The sequence below is a fragment of the Catharus ustulatus genome, chromosome 15 (assembly GCF_009819885.2).
Source record: "Catharus ustulatus isolate bCatUst1 chromosome 15, bCatUst1.pri.v2, whole genome shotgun sequence".
Classification (NCBI taxonomy): domain Eukaryota; kingdom Metazoa; phylum Chordata; class Aves; order Passeriformes; family Turdidae; genus Catharus; species Catharus ustulatus.
The window spans coordinates 17286555-17303114 of record NC_046235.1 but is presented as its reverse complement, the minus strand read 5'-3'; the positions used below and the strand labels follow the sequence as shown (position 1 = coordinate 17303114).

The window sequence follows — 16560 nt, the reverse complement described above, 5'->3', positions numbered from 1 at the left end:
GAAAAGATTTCCCCCACACCTTCCCTGTACGGAAATTCAGGTGGGATCTGCTCCAGGGAATCTCATCCAGTGCCTCATCCTTCTCCTGGCAAATAAACACATTTCAGTTAAACACCTCGAACATCCCTGGGTTGTCAGATGGTACCAGAGCAGCGATTCCCTCTGCCTGCAGGGAGGGCTCTGCCACGGTGTGAGGATTGCAGGAGGGTGAGGTGCTGACACACGGGTCCTCCTGGCAGCAATTATCCCAAGAAATAAAAAGAAATGAATATAAAGAAATATAGAGAAAGATATATAAAGAAATAAAAAGTGTAAAGAAATACAAAGAAATGTAAAGAAATATAAATAAAGAAATATAAAGAAATATAAAGAAATATAAAGAAAAATATAAAGAACTGCAAAGAGATGTAAAGAGATGTAAAGAGATGTAAAGAAATATAAAGAAAGAAATATAAATAAATATAAAGAAATAAATATAAAGAAAGAAATATAAAGAAATAAATATAAAGAAATAAAAAGAAATATAAAGAAAAATATAAAGAACTGTAAAGAGATGTAAAGAGATGTAAAGAAATGTAAAGAAATGTAAAGAAAGAAATAAAAAGAAATATAAAGAAATATAAAGAACTATAAAAACATATAAAGAAATGTAAAGAAATATAAATAAATATAAAGAAAGAAATAAAAATAAATATAAAGAAAAATATAAATAAAAATAAATATAAATAAATATAAATAAATAAAAATAAAAATAAATAAATACATAGAAATATGAAGGAATAAAAAAGGGGAAAGTGCTGTTTGCCAGACCTACAAGCAAAGCAATTCCCCTCTGGAGCATCAACAATAAATTTAAAAAAGAGAGAGTGCAGAGCAGAGGGAAGCTGTGGCTGCAGTGACACACTTGGCACTGTGCTGAGTGTGCCAGCCCCTGGGCCAGGGGCACCACCAGCTCCTTTCAGCACTGGAGCTGATCCTGCCTGGGCTGCAGCACTTGGGGCTCAGTTACTGGTGCCAGTTGGCTGCAGCACAGTTTGGGGCATGTGCAGTGGTGGAACAGAGTCCTTTTGAAGAGTGGAAAAGCTTTTTTTTTTAATTTATTTATTTTTTTAATGACCTTCTTCCAGGAGATGCTCCATAATTAATTAACTCTTGTACCCCCGTGTCAGCCATTCCTACACTCAAAGCAATCCTGGATAAAGCCACTTGCTCAAAGGTCACTCAGGGAGCCACCAAAATCCGTGACAGATTCTCAGAGCCTCAAGTCCCAGCCTCAAAGATGCAGAAAAACAGGCAAAATAACAGGATTAACACCTGCAGTCAGTGTTGAGCCAAACCCAAACCCAAAACTGGTCTGAGCAGGCACTTTTTTCACTCAAACCAGAACAACCTGAAGTGGTATTTTGTCGTTTTCTTGAAGTCAAGACTGGAGCCAAATCAAACAATTCACTGAACTCCTGACAATAACGAGAGCTCCTCCCACAGAGCATCACCAGGAGGAGGGGCCAGAAAACAAATCTAAACACAAGTGCTGCTCCAAGTGAGATTTTAGCCCCTGGAAAAAGCAGGGAGATCTTTTCCTGCTGCCTGGACTTTGCTCCTCATTGAAATGAATCAGTATTTTGAGAAGCAAGACACAGAAATGTTGTTTTTTTAACCACAAGCTGCAAATTCCTGCTGCTCTGCCATCACCATCCCTGGCAGATGGGAGCGCCAGCCTGGTGAAGTCTAAACTTGGGATCCCTGCCTTGCTGAGAGCAGGTTAATGATTAGAAGCCTTTTCCTTAAGAATACAAAATAATTTCTTGCAACGAAGTCGCTTGTGCCAGAACAAGCCCCATTCTCCCTCGTGTTTACCAGACACAAATGCCACTCATACTTGGTATTCCTCACGGTTGTGAGCAAGGCTGTGGGAGAAGCACAGCAATCAGATCCCAGCCAGGCTCTAAAAAGGGAATTTGGCTCCTTTGTTAAATACCAATGCCCCTATTTGGGTCAGGACCAACAGCTGGATCCCAACTGGGGAGTTTTTGGGTGCTGTGTCCCAGCAGCTGTCCACCCTCAGCCTGTCACCCCTGCTGCTGTTTCCCTGCATCAGGGGAATTCTCCCCTCTCCCAATCCTGCCCTGTTGAGATTTTGACATCTTGCTGCTCCTGGTGTTTTTTAAACCATTTTCTGAGCCCTGTGTGTGCCAGCCAGCCTGGAGAAATGAACTCCATCCATGACACGAGGGGTGGTTTGTGCTGCCTCCTGCCTCTCCCACCCCAACTCCAGAGAGATTCCCTGCAGAATTTCATTCCACATCATCTTCCCTAAGTGCCTCCCCGCTTGTTCTATAAATAAATAATAGTTTTACTTGGAGTGTGCTGTTCTCCCAGGTAAGTGGAAAGGACTTGTTGCCTTATCAAGCACAGAAAATCTGCAACAATGGGAGTGTCAACAAGGGGAAAGGGAAAAGGGAAAAGGGAAAAGGGAAAAGGGAAAAGGGAAAAGGGAAAAGGGAAGGAGAAAGGAAAAGGAAAAAGGGAAAAGGAAAAAGGGAAGGGGAAAGGAAAAGGAGAAAGGGGAAAGGGAAGGGAAGGGAAGGGAAGGGAAGGGAAGGGAAGGGAAGGGAAGGGAAGGGAAGGGAAGGGAAGGGAAGGGAAGGGAAGGGAAGGGAAGGGAAGGGAAGGGAAGGGAAGGGAAGGGAAGGGAAGGGAAGGGAAGGGAAGGGAAGGGAAGGGAAGGGAAGGGAAGGGAAGGGAAGGGAAGGGAAGGGAAGGGAAGGGAAGGGAAGGGAAGGGAAGGGAAGGGAAGGGAAGGGGAAGGGAAGGAGAAAGGGAAAAGGAAAAAGGGAAAAGGAAAAAGGGAAGGAGAAAGGAAAAGGAAAAAGGGAAAAGGAAAAAGGGAAGGGGAAAGGAAAAGGAGAAAGGGGAAAGGAAAGGGAAAAGGGGAAAGGAAAAGGGAAAAGGAACCAGACCAGGCACTGCCCATCACCTGCAGAGCCAGGAAAACACCAAGAACCAACAATTGCTGCCCGCAGATCCCCTCGGACCATGGCAGGCGAGGGCAGCAGGGAAGCAGCGACATCCAAGTGCGAATTCCCAGCCCGGGCTGGAGATGCAGTCCCGGAGCATCCCGGAGGCACATCCGCGTGTGTCGGGTGTCACTTGGCTGTCACCCAGATAAAAGCACTTCCAGCAGGACCTCGGGCCTGTTGTTGAGCCAATCTGACACATCCCTCCCAATTCTCCCTTCCGATGCTCCCCAGAGCTGCCTCTCATTAGCCGCAGCCTCATTGCTGCTTTGGGTGCTCGGAACCTCGCTGTTAATTTGCCAAAGCCCCGGCCCATTGTGTGCCAAACATCGGGTACTTGGCAAGCACGAGTTTCCCGAGCTGCCGGCACAAATCCCTCCGGCACCGATAGCGTGTGCTCTTGTGTCATCCCACGGAAATGTGCGGAGAAGCGGATGAGGCTGGGCAGGGATTTAAAGATGCAACAAGAAGGGTTCGTTCAAGCGCATTTTGGACAAAATGCTCTAAAAATGAGTTGTCTTCAATAGGATTTCAAATTGGATTCTGCTGTTTGAGAAGAGCATTGCTATTTCTGTATAAAAGCTGAATTGTTGCTGTTTGGCTTTTCCAGGAGCCGGGTCCCTCCACATTCCCTCTACCTTTGATTTCATTGAAAAGGCTTTTTCTACCTCGAGCTATTTATGGTGAACAAAACGATCACAGTGAATCAATTTAACACAAGTAAGCAAATTCCAGTTTGAAGATGTTCTGTTTGGATGTTTGGGCTTTATTGGGAAGTTTCTTCAGTCCACAGGACAGAGAGCAATTCCTCTGTTTGTCAGAAAGAGAGTGGAGAAAAAGGTGCATTTTGGACCAAGAAAAGGAAAGTCTTAATTCTGACTGGTTATCCTGGACTAATTCTAAACAGCCCTCACATTTATAAACAGGACTCCATCCAACCATTCAGTCTTCCACAAAAACTTTCTAATTTTCAGAAGGCCTGTTCCAAGAACAGCTCTAAACCTGCTTCCCTCCGCACTGCCATTTGGATAATGAAAGACAAACAATCCATCCCAAATTCAATTTCATATGAAAAATTGCTGAACGGGGTCCAACCCGACCGAGAGCCGTTTATAAACTTCCAAATTGCAAACATCCCAAAGCCACAGGTTAACAGCTCCTTTGGACTGTCATCACTCTTGTGATGAAAAGCCAGCAGAATTTGGGGAGAGGACATTGCCAGCATCATCCAGCCCCCAGCACGGCGTCCTGCACGGCTCTGCCTTGCGCAATGTGACAAATGTTTGCAGATGGACCCTCCCAGACAGCCTCCACCTGGAGGGACACACTGAGATTTTCTAGGCCACCAGGACAAACCTTAGAGCTGGGAGGTCTCTATAAATCAAGCCTTCATTTTTTAATTTTTTTTTTCCCCCCCATTAAACTTTTTCCTCTTTAGCAACTCCTTTTGAAAGCGCCGCGAGGAGGGCCTGAATCACGGAGCTGAGTGCAGCTGATGTCATCCCTTTTTTTAAATTCACGTGTGGAAGGCTGAGCATGTGGAGGCTGCTCAGGAGAGACTGTTCTAGCACCAGGCAGAAGGGCTGATACAACTCCCAGCCTTCTGCAAGATCCCACAGCCCAGCAGCTCCAGGTATTTTTTCTTTGGGAAGTTCCAGCCTGACCCAGGTAACCTCTGCTGACCCAAAGATGTTTTTCCCTGGTTTTTTTTTTTCCCCACTGGTTTTTTGCATGTGGCCCCAGCTGAAAAGCCAGCCCTCAATATAAATTTTCTCCAAGGTCATGCACGCCTCATGATGCCTTTATTTGCCAGTTGGTGAAGTATTGAAAAAAATGAAAACTTCCTTACTGTGAGAGGAGCTAATGTCCCATTTAAATGTAACAGAGAACGAGAGGAGATGCAACTAGAAATCTAATCACTGCTTCATAGCTAAACCACAAGCTTAGCAGCTTTCTTTTGTGCCCTGAAGGTCCCAGGCACCCTCTCTTTGCAAAGACAATATATGGCACATCCAAATGCAAATCTATTCCTCTCTTTATTTCTATATTCAGCTCCCTGGCTGATTACAGGCAGACGTGTATGTGTTCAATAGGTCCTCCTGCTTCTTTAAATAAGTTTAATAATACCCTTTTTATTTATGGGAGCCTGAAGTACAAAGGATGCAATGCAGGAGCTCTGCGAGAGCAGAAAAGAGAAGAAAAGCAAAGTAGCTGAAGATACAGCCTGGCAAGGGCTCAGTAATTCAACACGGTTGATTCTATAGAGACCGACTGCTTTTATTATGCACAGAGTCTCCGAGGGGGGGGAACCCCACAGTTACGAACTTGCAAAGGAAAAGAATCTGTGCATCTCTCGTGTAAGTGCAGAACTGGCTAAAAAAGCAGTTTAAAAGCCAGGGCAGCCCCCCGACCATCTCACACCTCACTGCAGCTTTCTCCCGGCGACTCCGAACAACCAAGCTCCCTCCCCATTAAAAAGTTCCATTTAAAAAAATTTTAAAAACCATAAAGAGAAGGGGAAACGAAGCAGAAGAGCCCTTCCAAGGACTGGATGCGAGGCTGCAAGCGCCGCTCCAGCTGCGGGATCAGCCCCGCTCCACCCGCGCTCAGCATCCCCGACAAGGAGCAGATGGACAAAATTCCTGAAACGCCCGGCTCCTCCGGGCACTGCCGACACGCCCGGCTCCTCCGGGCACTGCCGACACGCCCGGCTCCTCCGGGCACTGCCGACACGCTCGGTTTCTCCCGGGATTGCCGGCACGCTCGGTTTCTCCCGGGATTGCCGGCACGCTCGGTTTCTCCCGGGATTGCCGGCACGGGAGGGCGGCACAGCTCTCCCGCAGCATCCCCGGGGCAGGACGCGCCCCCCGCCCGCAGCCCCCCGGCCCCGCCGGTACCTGCCAGCGTCTTGTGCACCGTGTTGCCCATCGCTCGCTCGCTCGGCGGCGCGGCGGAGCCCGGGGCCGCCCGGAGCTCCGCAGGGCCATGGACAGCGCCCGCCTCCCGCTCCGCTCCGCGCCCGCCCCCGCCCCGCCCCGCGGAGCGCCCCGCCCGAGCGCGGTGCGCGGCTCTGATCGCTGTGCTGTGCTGTGCTGTGCTCTCCGGGATGTGCTGCCCTCATCCCTGTGCTGTGCCTCTCGGGGATGTGCTGCCCTCGTGTCTGTGCCTCTCCGGGATGTGCTGCCCTCGTGTCTGTGCCTCCCCGGGATGTGCTGCCCTCACCCCTGTGCCTGTGCCTGTCCGGGATGTGCTGCCCTCATCCCTGTGCCTCTCCGAGATGTGCTGCCCTGATCCCTGTCCTTGTCCCTGTCCCTCTCCCTCATCCCTGTCCCTGTGCCTCTCGGGGATGTGCCGCTCTCATCCCCATCCCTGTCCCTGTTCCTCTCCGGGATGTGCTGTTCTGCTCCCTATCCCTATCCCTATCCCTATCCCTATCCCTATCCCTATCCCTATCCCTATCCCTATCCCTATCCCTATCCCTATCCCTATCCCTATCCCTATCCCTATCCCTATCCCTGTCCCTGTTCCCCTCCGGGATGTGCCGCTCTCATCCCTGTCCCTGTTCCTCTCCGGGATGTGCTGCTCTGCCCCCATCCCTGTCCCTGTTCCTCTCCGGGATGTGCTGTTCTCATCCCTGTCCCTGTTCCTCTCCAGGATTTGCTGTTCTGCTCCTTATCCCTGTCCCTGTTCCTCTCCAGGATCTGCTGCTCTGCTCCTTATCCCTGTCCCTGTTCCTCTCCGGGATTTGCTGCTCTGCCCCCATCCCTGTCCCTGTTCCTCTCCGGGATTTGCTGCTCTGCTCCCATCCCTGTCCCTGTTCCTCTCCGGGATGCGCCGCTCTGCCCCCATCGCTGTCGTTGTCCCGGTGTCTCTCCGGGATGTGCAGCTCCAGGGAGCACACCCTGGCATCTGGCGGAGGAGCTGCCAGCCGGCAAACACGGGCCCGGATCCCCCAGAGATCCCCGACACACCTTTTGCCTCTCCCTCTTAGGAAAAAAAATAAAAATAAATCCTCTTTGTCCCGTAGCACAGCCACACCTCCCAAGGGCACATCTGGCTGGGGACACTGGGAGCCGATAAACCCGAGCTCTGCCTCTCCGTGCCATTTCCTTGCGGTGACCTTGGATAAGCCACTTGGCATCTCAGTGCCACGGCTTCCCCACCTGGGAGCCGAGGGAATTAGCGGAGTGCTGTGTCGGCAAAGGCGCGATTAGCTGGAGGCACGGTGACAAAGGACACCTCAGCATCCTCAATATCGGCTCCACAATCCAGATCTCAGACAGAAAAACACGTTTAGAGCCCCACTGGAGAAGAGCAAGGCTCCCTCCTCCTCCTCCTGGGCACGCTTTGCTGCCCGAGGGGTGACGATGCTGAGGAGTGAGGATGCCGAGCCTTCCTCCCCTGAGACAGCTCCCAGAGTTTGGAATTGGCTTCTCAGACTTTAGAATTGCGGAGGTCAGAGCTATAAAATGTCCTGCAGCCACCACCTTGGGCTCATGACACGGTGTTTGGGGAAAAGCCACCGTGTCCCTTAGCGGGAGCCACATCTCTGGGCTGTCACATATCCTGGGACACAAAAGGAAAAGTGGGAAGAGGAGGAGAGCCAAGGAATAGCAGCTCAATAGCCTGACAGAGATCAGCCTCTGATCTATTACAGAGGAGCTAAAATAACAAGCCTTTAATCCCTAGATCGTGTTGAACAGGTCAAGTGTGGCTCGGGAGATGAGAGAGGACAGCAAAACCTAATTTCCAGCATTTTTTCGCTATCATAGGGATTTGTTAAAAATGGGATTATTGAACGAGACACCAGCAGCTGTTCTTAAAAGCGCCTGCACCCATCTGCTGTCTCCTTGGGTTAGCACATCTCCCACTCCCTGTGGTGCAGGAGCCCAGTGCTCCTCTTTGGGGACAAGGGGACACACCAGTGTCGCAGAGGGGAAAGTCCTCGTGTCACCAGACAGCGGGGAAAGGGAGGCTTGGCTAATCGCGGCTGCTTTCCCTCAGCAGGGAGTGGCACTTGTTATTTTAGGGCTTAAATTCGCCTTCAAAGCAGCCGGTTCTGCACAGCCGGGGGCTGCTCGTGTGCGTGCCATGTGCGGGCTGGTGTCACCTCCCTGTGCTGTCCCTGTCCCTGCTGCCACACCCCGGCCACACCAGCCCACACACTGCCTGTCCCAAGGGTGTCCCAGCCCTTCCTCCTGCCCAAAACCAACAAAAATAGAAGGCAATAAAATGGAAATGCAGGAGGTGCCTGCGGGAACGCAATCAGCGCTCCTGCTCTTGGCGTTGGCAAAGTTGAGAGTTTGGTAAAATGACAAAATAACCTCACAGTGCCAAACAGCACTGGGGAAATGGTGCAGAGAGGAGGGATTTCACCCTCCCCAGAAAGAGAGAGAAAGAGTGAAAGAGAGAATAAAAGAGAGAATAAAAAAAGAGTGAAAGAGAGAATAAAAGAGAGAATAAAAGAAAGAGTGAAAGAGAGAATAACAGTCCCAGGACTGGACACTGAGCAGGGACTGAGCAGCACTGCAAAGTCAGCCTGGAGAAAAACACAAACCAGCCCAACCAAGGCTCCACAGATGAAAGCTCATTAGCATTTTAAGATTCTTTCTGCTCCAGCAAGTTTGGATAACTCTCAATCAAAACACACTTCAGCAATTTTTTCTGTGTGTCTGGCACACAGCTGCTCCCCTGAAGAAATCCCCTTCCCTCTCCTCTCTCTGACCAGGGACAGCCTGACCTGCACACACAGCTGTCATTTGCTCTGCTGTCTGCACTCCCATAAATATAAAATTGTAATCTCACCTAAACTCCTTCCCAGCAATTTTTACCACTAGACCTCAAACCGTTTTGCAGACAAGGTGAGTGACATTATCCTTATTTCATAAGGGATGAAAGCAAGCCACAGAGAACCCAGGAGATTTGTACAAGGTCACAGGCTGGCCATTGGCAAACTCAGGAGCAGAGCCACAAAATTGAGTTGAATCCATCTTGCAGGACTGGACACTTTTAGCTGCCCACATTTTAATTGCTTCTCCCTCTGCATTTTTTATTGCTCCCCATAACAACTTCATCTTAGTGGGATCAGTGGAGTATGATCAGGATAATATTATGCAAAGGAAAAAGTCTTTGGGAGGCTTTCAGTATCTGCTGATGTCAGACAGCTGCTTCCCAGCTCGCTGTAATCACTTCTAAATCTCACTGTGCAGGGTGTGTACCCAGGCCTTTCAAATATGGACCCAAAAAAAAATGGAAAAGAGAGACAAATTTCTTTCTGAATCAAAAATGTGATGAATTCCATTTGAGGTTTGTCTCAGACAGGGATCTGACACAAACTCTCCTAGAAGCACCCACACAGGCCAGGCCTCTCACAGGGGGAAATATTAACACTCATATAAACACATTTTTATAAATGTAATGTTCCCAGAGATGCAAAGAGCTTAGAAGACACAGTTAAATTTCCACTGATTGTTACCAGCTTGAGGAGTATCAAATGGGCTGCTTTGTCTTTTAAATCCCCTGGGGGATGGAGTTTTGGGGGCTGGAGGCTGCTGTGAGCTGTAAGGTATCACTGGGAGCAGCTGCCATTCGTGTCTCTAACAGATGGCAGCAAATAATGACAGACTCCAGCAGCAGGCAGATAAAACCCTGAGAAATCCTCTGTGAGTGGGGCAGGGAGCCCTGCTGCCCTCCAGGGGAGTCTCCTCCCCTCCCAGATCCCAGATCCCACATCCCACATCCCAGATTCCAGATCCCACATCCCAAATTCCAGATCCCAGATCACACATCCCAGATTCCAGATCCCACATCCCAGATACCACATCCCAGATTTCAGATTCCAGATTCCAAATCCCACATCCCACATCCCAGATCCCACATCCCACATCCCACATCCCACATCCCACATCCCAGATTCCACATCCCAGATTCCAGATCCCACATTCCACATCCCAGATTCCAGATCCCAGATTCCACATCCCAGATTCCACATCCCAGATTCCAGATCCCACATTCCACATCCCAGATTCCAGATCCCACATCCCACATTCCAGATTCCAAATCCCACATCCCAGATTCCAGATTCCAGATTCCAAATCCCACATCCCAGATTCCAGATTCCAGATTCCAGATTCCAGATTCCAAATCCCATATCCCAGATTCCAGATTCCAAATCCCACATCCCAATCCCAGATCCCACATCCCACATCCCAGATCCCACATCCTAGATCCCAGATCCCAGATCCCAGATCCCAGTTCAGGGTGGGATCACCCAGCCTGGGCACTGCCAGCCCTCACTTCTGTTTTACTCTGCACCCTCAGATCTGGGGTTTTTTTTTTTTTTTTCCGTTTCTCTCTGACTAAATCTGAGCTGCTCAGAGCATCCATTTCTCCTCCAGCTCCATCTGTCTGGAGCTCTCAGGCTGCCCAAACCATCACACCCCACCTTGAAACCTCCCCTTCCCTCCCCTGCTCAGCAGGAGCTCCCTGGGAATTCTCAGAGGTGGAAAATGCCCTGGGAAAAGATGGGAGGTGACTGTCCCAGCCCAAAATGCCCTTCCAGCTTGCAAACACCACCATGCCCAAGGGAGAGCAGCTCCTCTGAACATCACATCACTGACATTCAACACATTTTGTCCAGCATGAAAATAATTCCTTCCTCCTGACACGAGTTCATTCCCATGGCTGTGCTGGGTGGTTTTATGAGATTCCCCCTAAAGCTCCTGCCAGCACCTTGTGCTTTCTTTCCTCCTCCTCCTGGCTGAAGGGACTGTCCAGGACAGAGCAGATTTGCCTGATAAAAGCAAATGTAACTCGTCTCACAACTTCCCAGCCTCCGCATCTTGCCTATGGAAGGAGAGTACTAATAAACCTCTCTCCTACTTGGAGACGAGTGGAAAAAACAGAAAAAAAAAAGCAAAAAAAAAAGCTGTTCCCTGAATTCCCATCACACACATTTAAAGAGGTATTTGTTTAGGAGGGATGCATGTAGAGAGCATCCTCCAGCAGCACACAGAGCCCTCCTGCCACCCACGCCTCCCGAGTGCTGACAGCAATTCCTTCCCTCCCCTGCTCCCAGCAGCAGCACAGGATGCTCAGGGTCTCCACAGGTCACTCACAAACTGCTTCTGACTTCTTTTTTCCCCTCGAAGAAATGAAGGGAAGCAGGAGCTTCCAGCACAACAGTAGGAAAATCTTGCAAAGAGCTTCTTGAACTGGCCTTGACTACGAAGCTGTTTCCTGATCCTTGCCCTCAGTGCCTGCTGGAGGTTTGGCTTATTCACCCCAAACTGGAGATGGAAACACACTTTCTGGGATTTAGGGCAGAGTGCTGACCCACAGGATGTGGTGCAGGCAGGGAAGGGAGCCTGCAGGGATGGATGGATGGATTTTGTGGTCAGACTTGCAAAGGAGCAGCACTGACAGAATCCTCCCAGGGTGGGGAGAAGCCATCTCTGAGCTGAGGAACATGTGGGCATCCCTCCAGAAAGGGATTTTGCCACGGATTCCTCAGCTGCAGGAATTAAAGCCCAGGCAGAGAGAGGAAGAGGAAATGGTGAAAGCACAGAGCAGCAGAACACAGCTCAGTGTCCCAAGTGGCTTTGGGAAGGACAATGGGACAATGACAGTCCCCAAACACAGCAGGGGCTGCCAGCACGGGCAGGAGCTGGGGTGGCAGCGAGGATGATGATGCAGGGAGGAGCAAGGAGAGCAGCATCTTTTCCTGGGAAAAGTGTAACCAGGCTAATTCCATTTATTCATGCTTTGGATAAACCAAGGTGCCTCCTCTCCAGCTTGCCAGGGGTGTGGGGAGGAGAGGGGCTGCAGCACCACGGAGCAGGGCAGCCCCAGAAGCTCCAGCCCTGCTGGGAGATGCTCCCTTGGCAGCCCCAGAAGCTCCAGCCCTGCTGGGAGATGCTCCCTTGGCAGCCCCAGATGAGTGCCCTTTCCTCCTGTGGGGGTGGAGGGTGGGCTGGGCCCATGGAAGGAAGAATTTCCAATTTAGAAACAAACAGAGGCAGTTCCTATTATTGTCAGTGGAATGTCAGCGTCTCTGGTCCCCAGCACCACTGTCAACAAACAGGCTCACAAATGCTCCTTCAGCATCAGCCAAAACAACATCCATGAAAGCATCTATAACTCAGCATTCACTACACACAACAAGCTCTCCTTTTTCTTTTTAAATCCAGTCTTGTCCACGTAATTTTAACATAAAGGAACTGGTTGTGGGCTGTGTTACCAAATGAGTCATCATTTTATGTGACAGTGTAATATGATTTAGAGAATTCTTGGCACACCAGTGTGGATTATGCATTATAATCTCTTAATTTGGGCTCTCAGTGCTGTGTGCCAGCGCCTGGAGCAGGAGGGAAGGAGCAGGGGGAGCTGCAATCTGAGCTCTGCTCCTGCTTTGCTGTGTGACCTTCACCAATTTGGTACAGGAGCACTCCTGTGTCTGCAGCAGGGTCAGCTAATGCTCACCCTGGAGGTTTTAAGAACGTTAAGTAAAAGCAAATTATTATTTCAGTAAGGGAAGGAAAGCAGAAGGAGTTTGCAGTGCAACAGGCTGATCTGGGGAAGGACTGGATCCAATCTCTGGGAGCTGGATATGAATCCCAAGTTAATTGGGGATAAGGACTTTCAGATGGTGAATAGGAATTGCTAACAGGAAACATGGAGGTTTGCAAACTGGGACTGGAAAACGAGCAGAATTTCTGACAAATATTGATAAAATAAATAAATAAAACCCTTGGGGAAGCTCCTCTCCCCTTCCCCTTCTCCCTGGGGAGGTTCCCAGTGTCCACGTGGGGGAAGGGGAAGTGAATCAGGAGCTGGGGACACTTGTCCACTTCAGGCTGAGCTAAAATTCCACAATCAGTTCACCCAGAGGGGAAAAGTTTGGGATCAGAGCGTGCTCTGGAGATCCAAACAAACCCAGAGTGCAACATCTGCAGGGGCTGCCCCTGAGCCTGCCCAAGCTTTTTATTCCCTGGGAAATATCAACTGACCATGGTTAGCCAAGGGTCACTGGGCTGCCAGGAGAGCTGGTGCCCATCCCCAAATCATCTCATCCCAAATCCATCCCATCCCAAATCCATCCCATCCCAAATCCTTCCCATCCCAAATCCATCCCATCCCAAATCCTTCCCATCCCTGAATCCCTGACACCTTCCTTTGCACCATTCCCAAATCATCGCAACCCAAATCCATCCCATCCCAAATCTTCCCATCCCAAATCCATCCCAACCCCAATCCATCCCATCCCAAATCCATCCCATCCCAAATCCCTGACACCTTCCTTTGCATCATTCCCAAATCATCCCATCCCCAATCCTTCCCATCCCAAATCCCTGACGTCTGCCTTTGCACCATCCCCACAGCCTGGCATTAGCAGGGAGCAGATTTTCACAGGCAAGGAATGTGCATTTCATGAGACACAAATCTCCCATGACAAATTTTGGGAGACTGAGAAATCCTCCCCAGAAGGAAGAAGAAAATTCTACTGAAGGAATGAAAAAAAAACCCACAAAACCCCCCAAAATTCCATTTTCTGGCAGGAGGGTTTCTCCTGAGCTCTGTGAAAAGCAGCCAAGGCAGATCTGTCAGAACTGGGAGGTATCTGGGGGGGAAAAGGCCTTTCCTGGGGCTGCCTGAAGCCCAGCTTTTCCCAGGACAGTCTCAGTGGCAGGCAGAGCAGGCAGACAGAATTGTTTAACCTCTGGGAGCTCTTTGGGGGGCAGGTGACAAGTGAGAAACACAAACACAGGAGCTCAGCTGCCCCTGCTTGCAGCTCTGTCACCTGTTACTGATTTCCCCAGGCAGGGCAATGACTGAAAGGCCACTTTGAAATGCAGCACTTGATAATATTTTACATTTTAGCAGCTCATGGGAAAAACAAACCAAAGCAAAGCAAGACAAATCCTGCATTTACTGCCTCTGCCACCACCTAAAATTTCTTCAGTCTCCACTTAGGAGTTATTGTCTTGAAATGAAGCATTAAGAGAGGGCCCAGGGCTGCTGGATAGGCAGAAAAGCATCAAGGAAAAAAACATCTTTCACTTCTTGCTTGACCTTCCTGAGCTTTTCATGCACAATAGAGCAAAAAGGAGCTGACCCTTGGTGACTTGGAGTTAATTTATAAGCGAGAAGCTCTGTGCCCAGGGGGTGCCCGTGCTCCTGTGCCAGCTACCCAGGCACAAAGCCACTGCCTGATGGGCAAAACCATCAAAAAACCTGATAGGCAAAACAAAAATAAACAGCTTTTCATGGGCCTGGGGCAGAGCAGAGCCCAGCAAAGCTCTGCTCGGCTGGACCTGCCATCCAGGGCCACACAGGGACTGTCCCCAGCGTGTCACCTCTGAGGAAAACACACATGGGGTGAGCCAGGGACACTGAGCCACTGAGGTGTTTGCCATGGGATTTATGGGGAGGGCACAGATGGGCACGAGATGCTCAGGGTGAGATGCTCAGGGTGAGATGCTCAGGATGAGATGCTCAGGGTGAGATTCTCAGGATGAGCTCAGGGTGAGATGCTCAGGGTGAGATGCTCAGGGTGAGGTGCTCAGGGTGAGCTCAGGGTGAGATGCTCAGGATGAGATGCTCAGGGTGAGATGCTCAGGGTGAGATGCTCAGGATGAGCTCAGGGTGAGATGCTCAGGATGAGATGCTCAGGGTGAGATGCTCAGGGTGAGATGCTCAGGATGAGCTCAGGGTGAGATGCTCAGGGTGAGATGCTCAGGGTGAGCTCAGGGTGAGCTCAGGGTGAGATGCTCAGGGTGAGATGCTCAGGGTGAGATGCTCAGGATGAGCTCAGGGTGAGATGCTCAGGGTGAGCTCAGGGTGAGATGCTCAGGGTGAGATGCTCAGGGTGAGATGCTCAGGATGAGCTCAGGGTGAGATGCTCAGGGTGAGATGCTCAGGATGAGATGCTCAGGGTGAGATGCTCAGGATGAGCTCAGGGTGTCCCTCAGCCCTGGCTGGGGATTCATTTGGGCACTGCAGGGATTCCTGTGGGGTCTCACAGCTTTTCTCTGGGGGTTTTCCTAGGAGAGGTTCCCTCCTGGCACAGCCCCAGTGACACAGAACAGCTTTGGGCTGAGGTTTGCTCCTGCTCTGGGCTCCTCTGGCTCGCTCCAAGGAGGGGCACACAGAGCATCATTTCTGCTGGCACCCCAAAGGCTATGGCTGGGGAGCAGGAGGGCTCTGGAGGACACTTGTGGCACTTCCCCAGGTCCCCTGGCTCCTGAACCCTCCCCTCCCTGCTCAGCATCCCCCAGGGGACCCCTGGGCCCAGCCAGGTCCTCTCTCAGCTCTCCCACCCCTCCTCCAGAACCCCCCAGTGGGGCAAAATTCCCCCAAATTCCATCTAAACCAGCCCAAAGCAGCAGAGCTTCCCTGAGCAGAAGGGCAGCAAGGGCTGGGGTGGACAGTGACAGCTCCCAGCAGTGGTGCCACCAAACACCCCCAGAGCTCAAACCACAATCCACACCCCAAAAAAACTGGGATAAAAGAGAACCCAACTGCGAGACTCACCAGTTCCCCTGAGCTGAGAGCCCTGAGAGCAGCAGGAGCTGTTACCCCTCTGTGAGCTGCAGCTCCCACGTCAGTGCCACCTCCTCTGTCCCCCAGAGCTGTGACATCAAACCCTGACCCCAGGAGTGGGACACTGCTGCCTTTATCCCACCCTGAGAGCACGACACCAAGTGACAGAACCCAAGCTCAGCCGTCCTCTCCAGGCAGAACAAGACATGATTTACAGATTTATATACACACATGCCCATCTATTCATCCTTTCAGCAAACACTTCATGAAGTGTGCCTTAAGCCTTTCTGAATCGAGCAATTCTCTGCTGAGACAATCAATTCCTGACTGAGACTCTGCAGGGAAAGACATCATGTTGCAGGAATGCTGCAGAAGCTGTTGCATATACTGTTTCCTTTGTTGAGAATAGCATCTTTGCCTTGGATATATTTTTTTTTCCCCCTTCCTTAGCCATTTAATTTCATGAAACGGGGCCCAGTTCCAGCAGGCAAGAAGATTTTGCTTCTCCTTTCCTGAAAGGCTGAGAAACCAGATTTAAAAAATGTGCTCAGTGGGCGTTTGGTGGGACGAATTCTCTCCCAGAGTTCAGCATTTTTGAGCTAGAGCAAGAGCTACGTTACATATGGTGCCTGGTTTTTCTTCTCTAGCAGGTAGCCTAGAGATTTGCTGGCTTTTCTGCCATGAAAAAAAAAATCAGAGTAGCTGTTTTAATTTAAAAAAACACCCAGTAAGAGGCTTCAGTTCGACTTTTTGACCCAAAGGCTGGGTTCAGGAATTTGGAGAAATGCTTGTGTGTCATGAAAAGCAAATTATCCCTTGACAGCCACCCAAAGGGGAGGGTCTGAGGGGCTCTTTGCAGCCCAGCAACAAACTCAGCAGGGATTTTCCCACTCCAGGGCTCACCAAGAATCACAGAAAAAATAAAAACCCTTTGGGGGAAGCAGGGGCTCAGCTCTCAAAGGGCTGCAGGGGCAGCTGGAGCTCCCTGCGATGGCAGCAGCAG

General features: G+C 50.2%; 1 protein-coding gene across 1 annotated transcript in view; it reads right to left on the bottom strand.

Annotated features, from left to right (window-relative positions):
* Positions 1–6009, bottom strand: part of NEURL1B (neuralized E3 ubiquitin protein ligase 1B) — a 32895-nt gene extending 26886 nt beyond the window's left edge. The window contains exon 1 of the mRNA XM_033073452.1: positions 5915–6009. Within this exon, the coding sequence (XP_032929343.1) occupies positions 5915–5945 (31 nt within the window). The 5' untranslated portion in view covers positions 5946–6009. The remainder of the gene's footprint in view (positions 1–5914) is intronic.
* Between the last annotated feature and the right edge of the window lie 10551 nt (positions 6010–16560).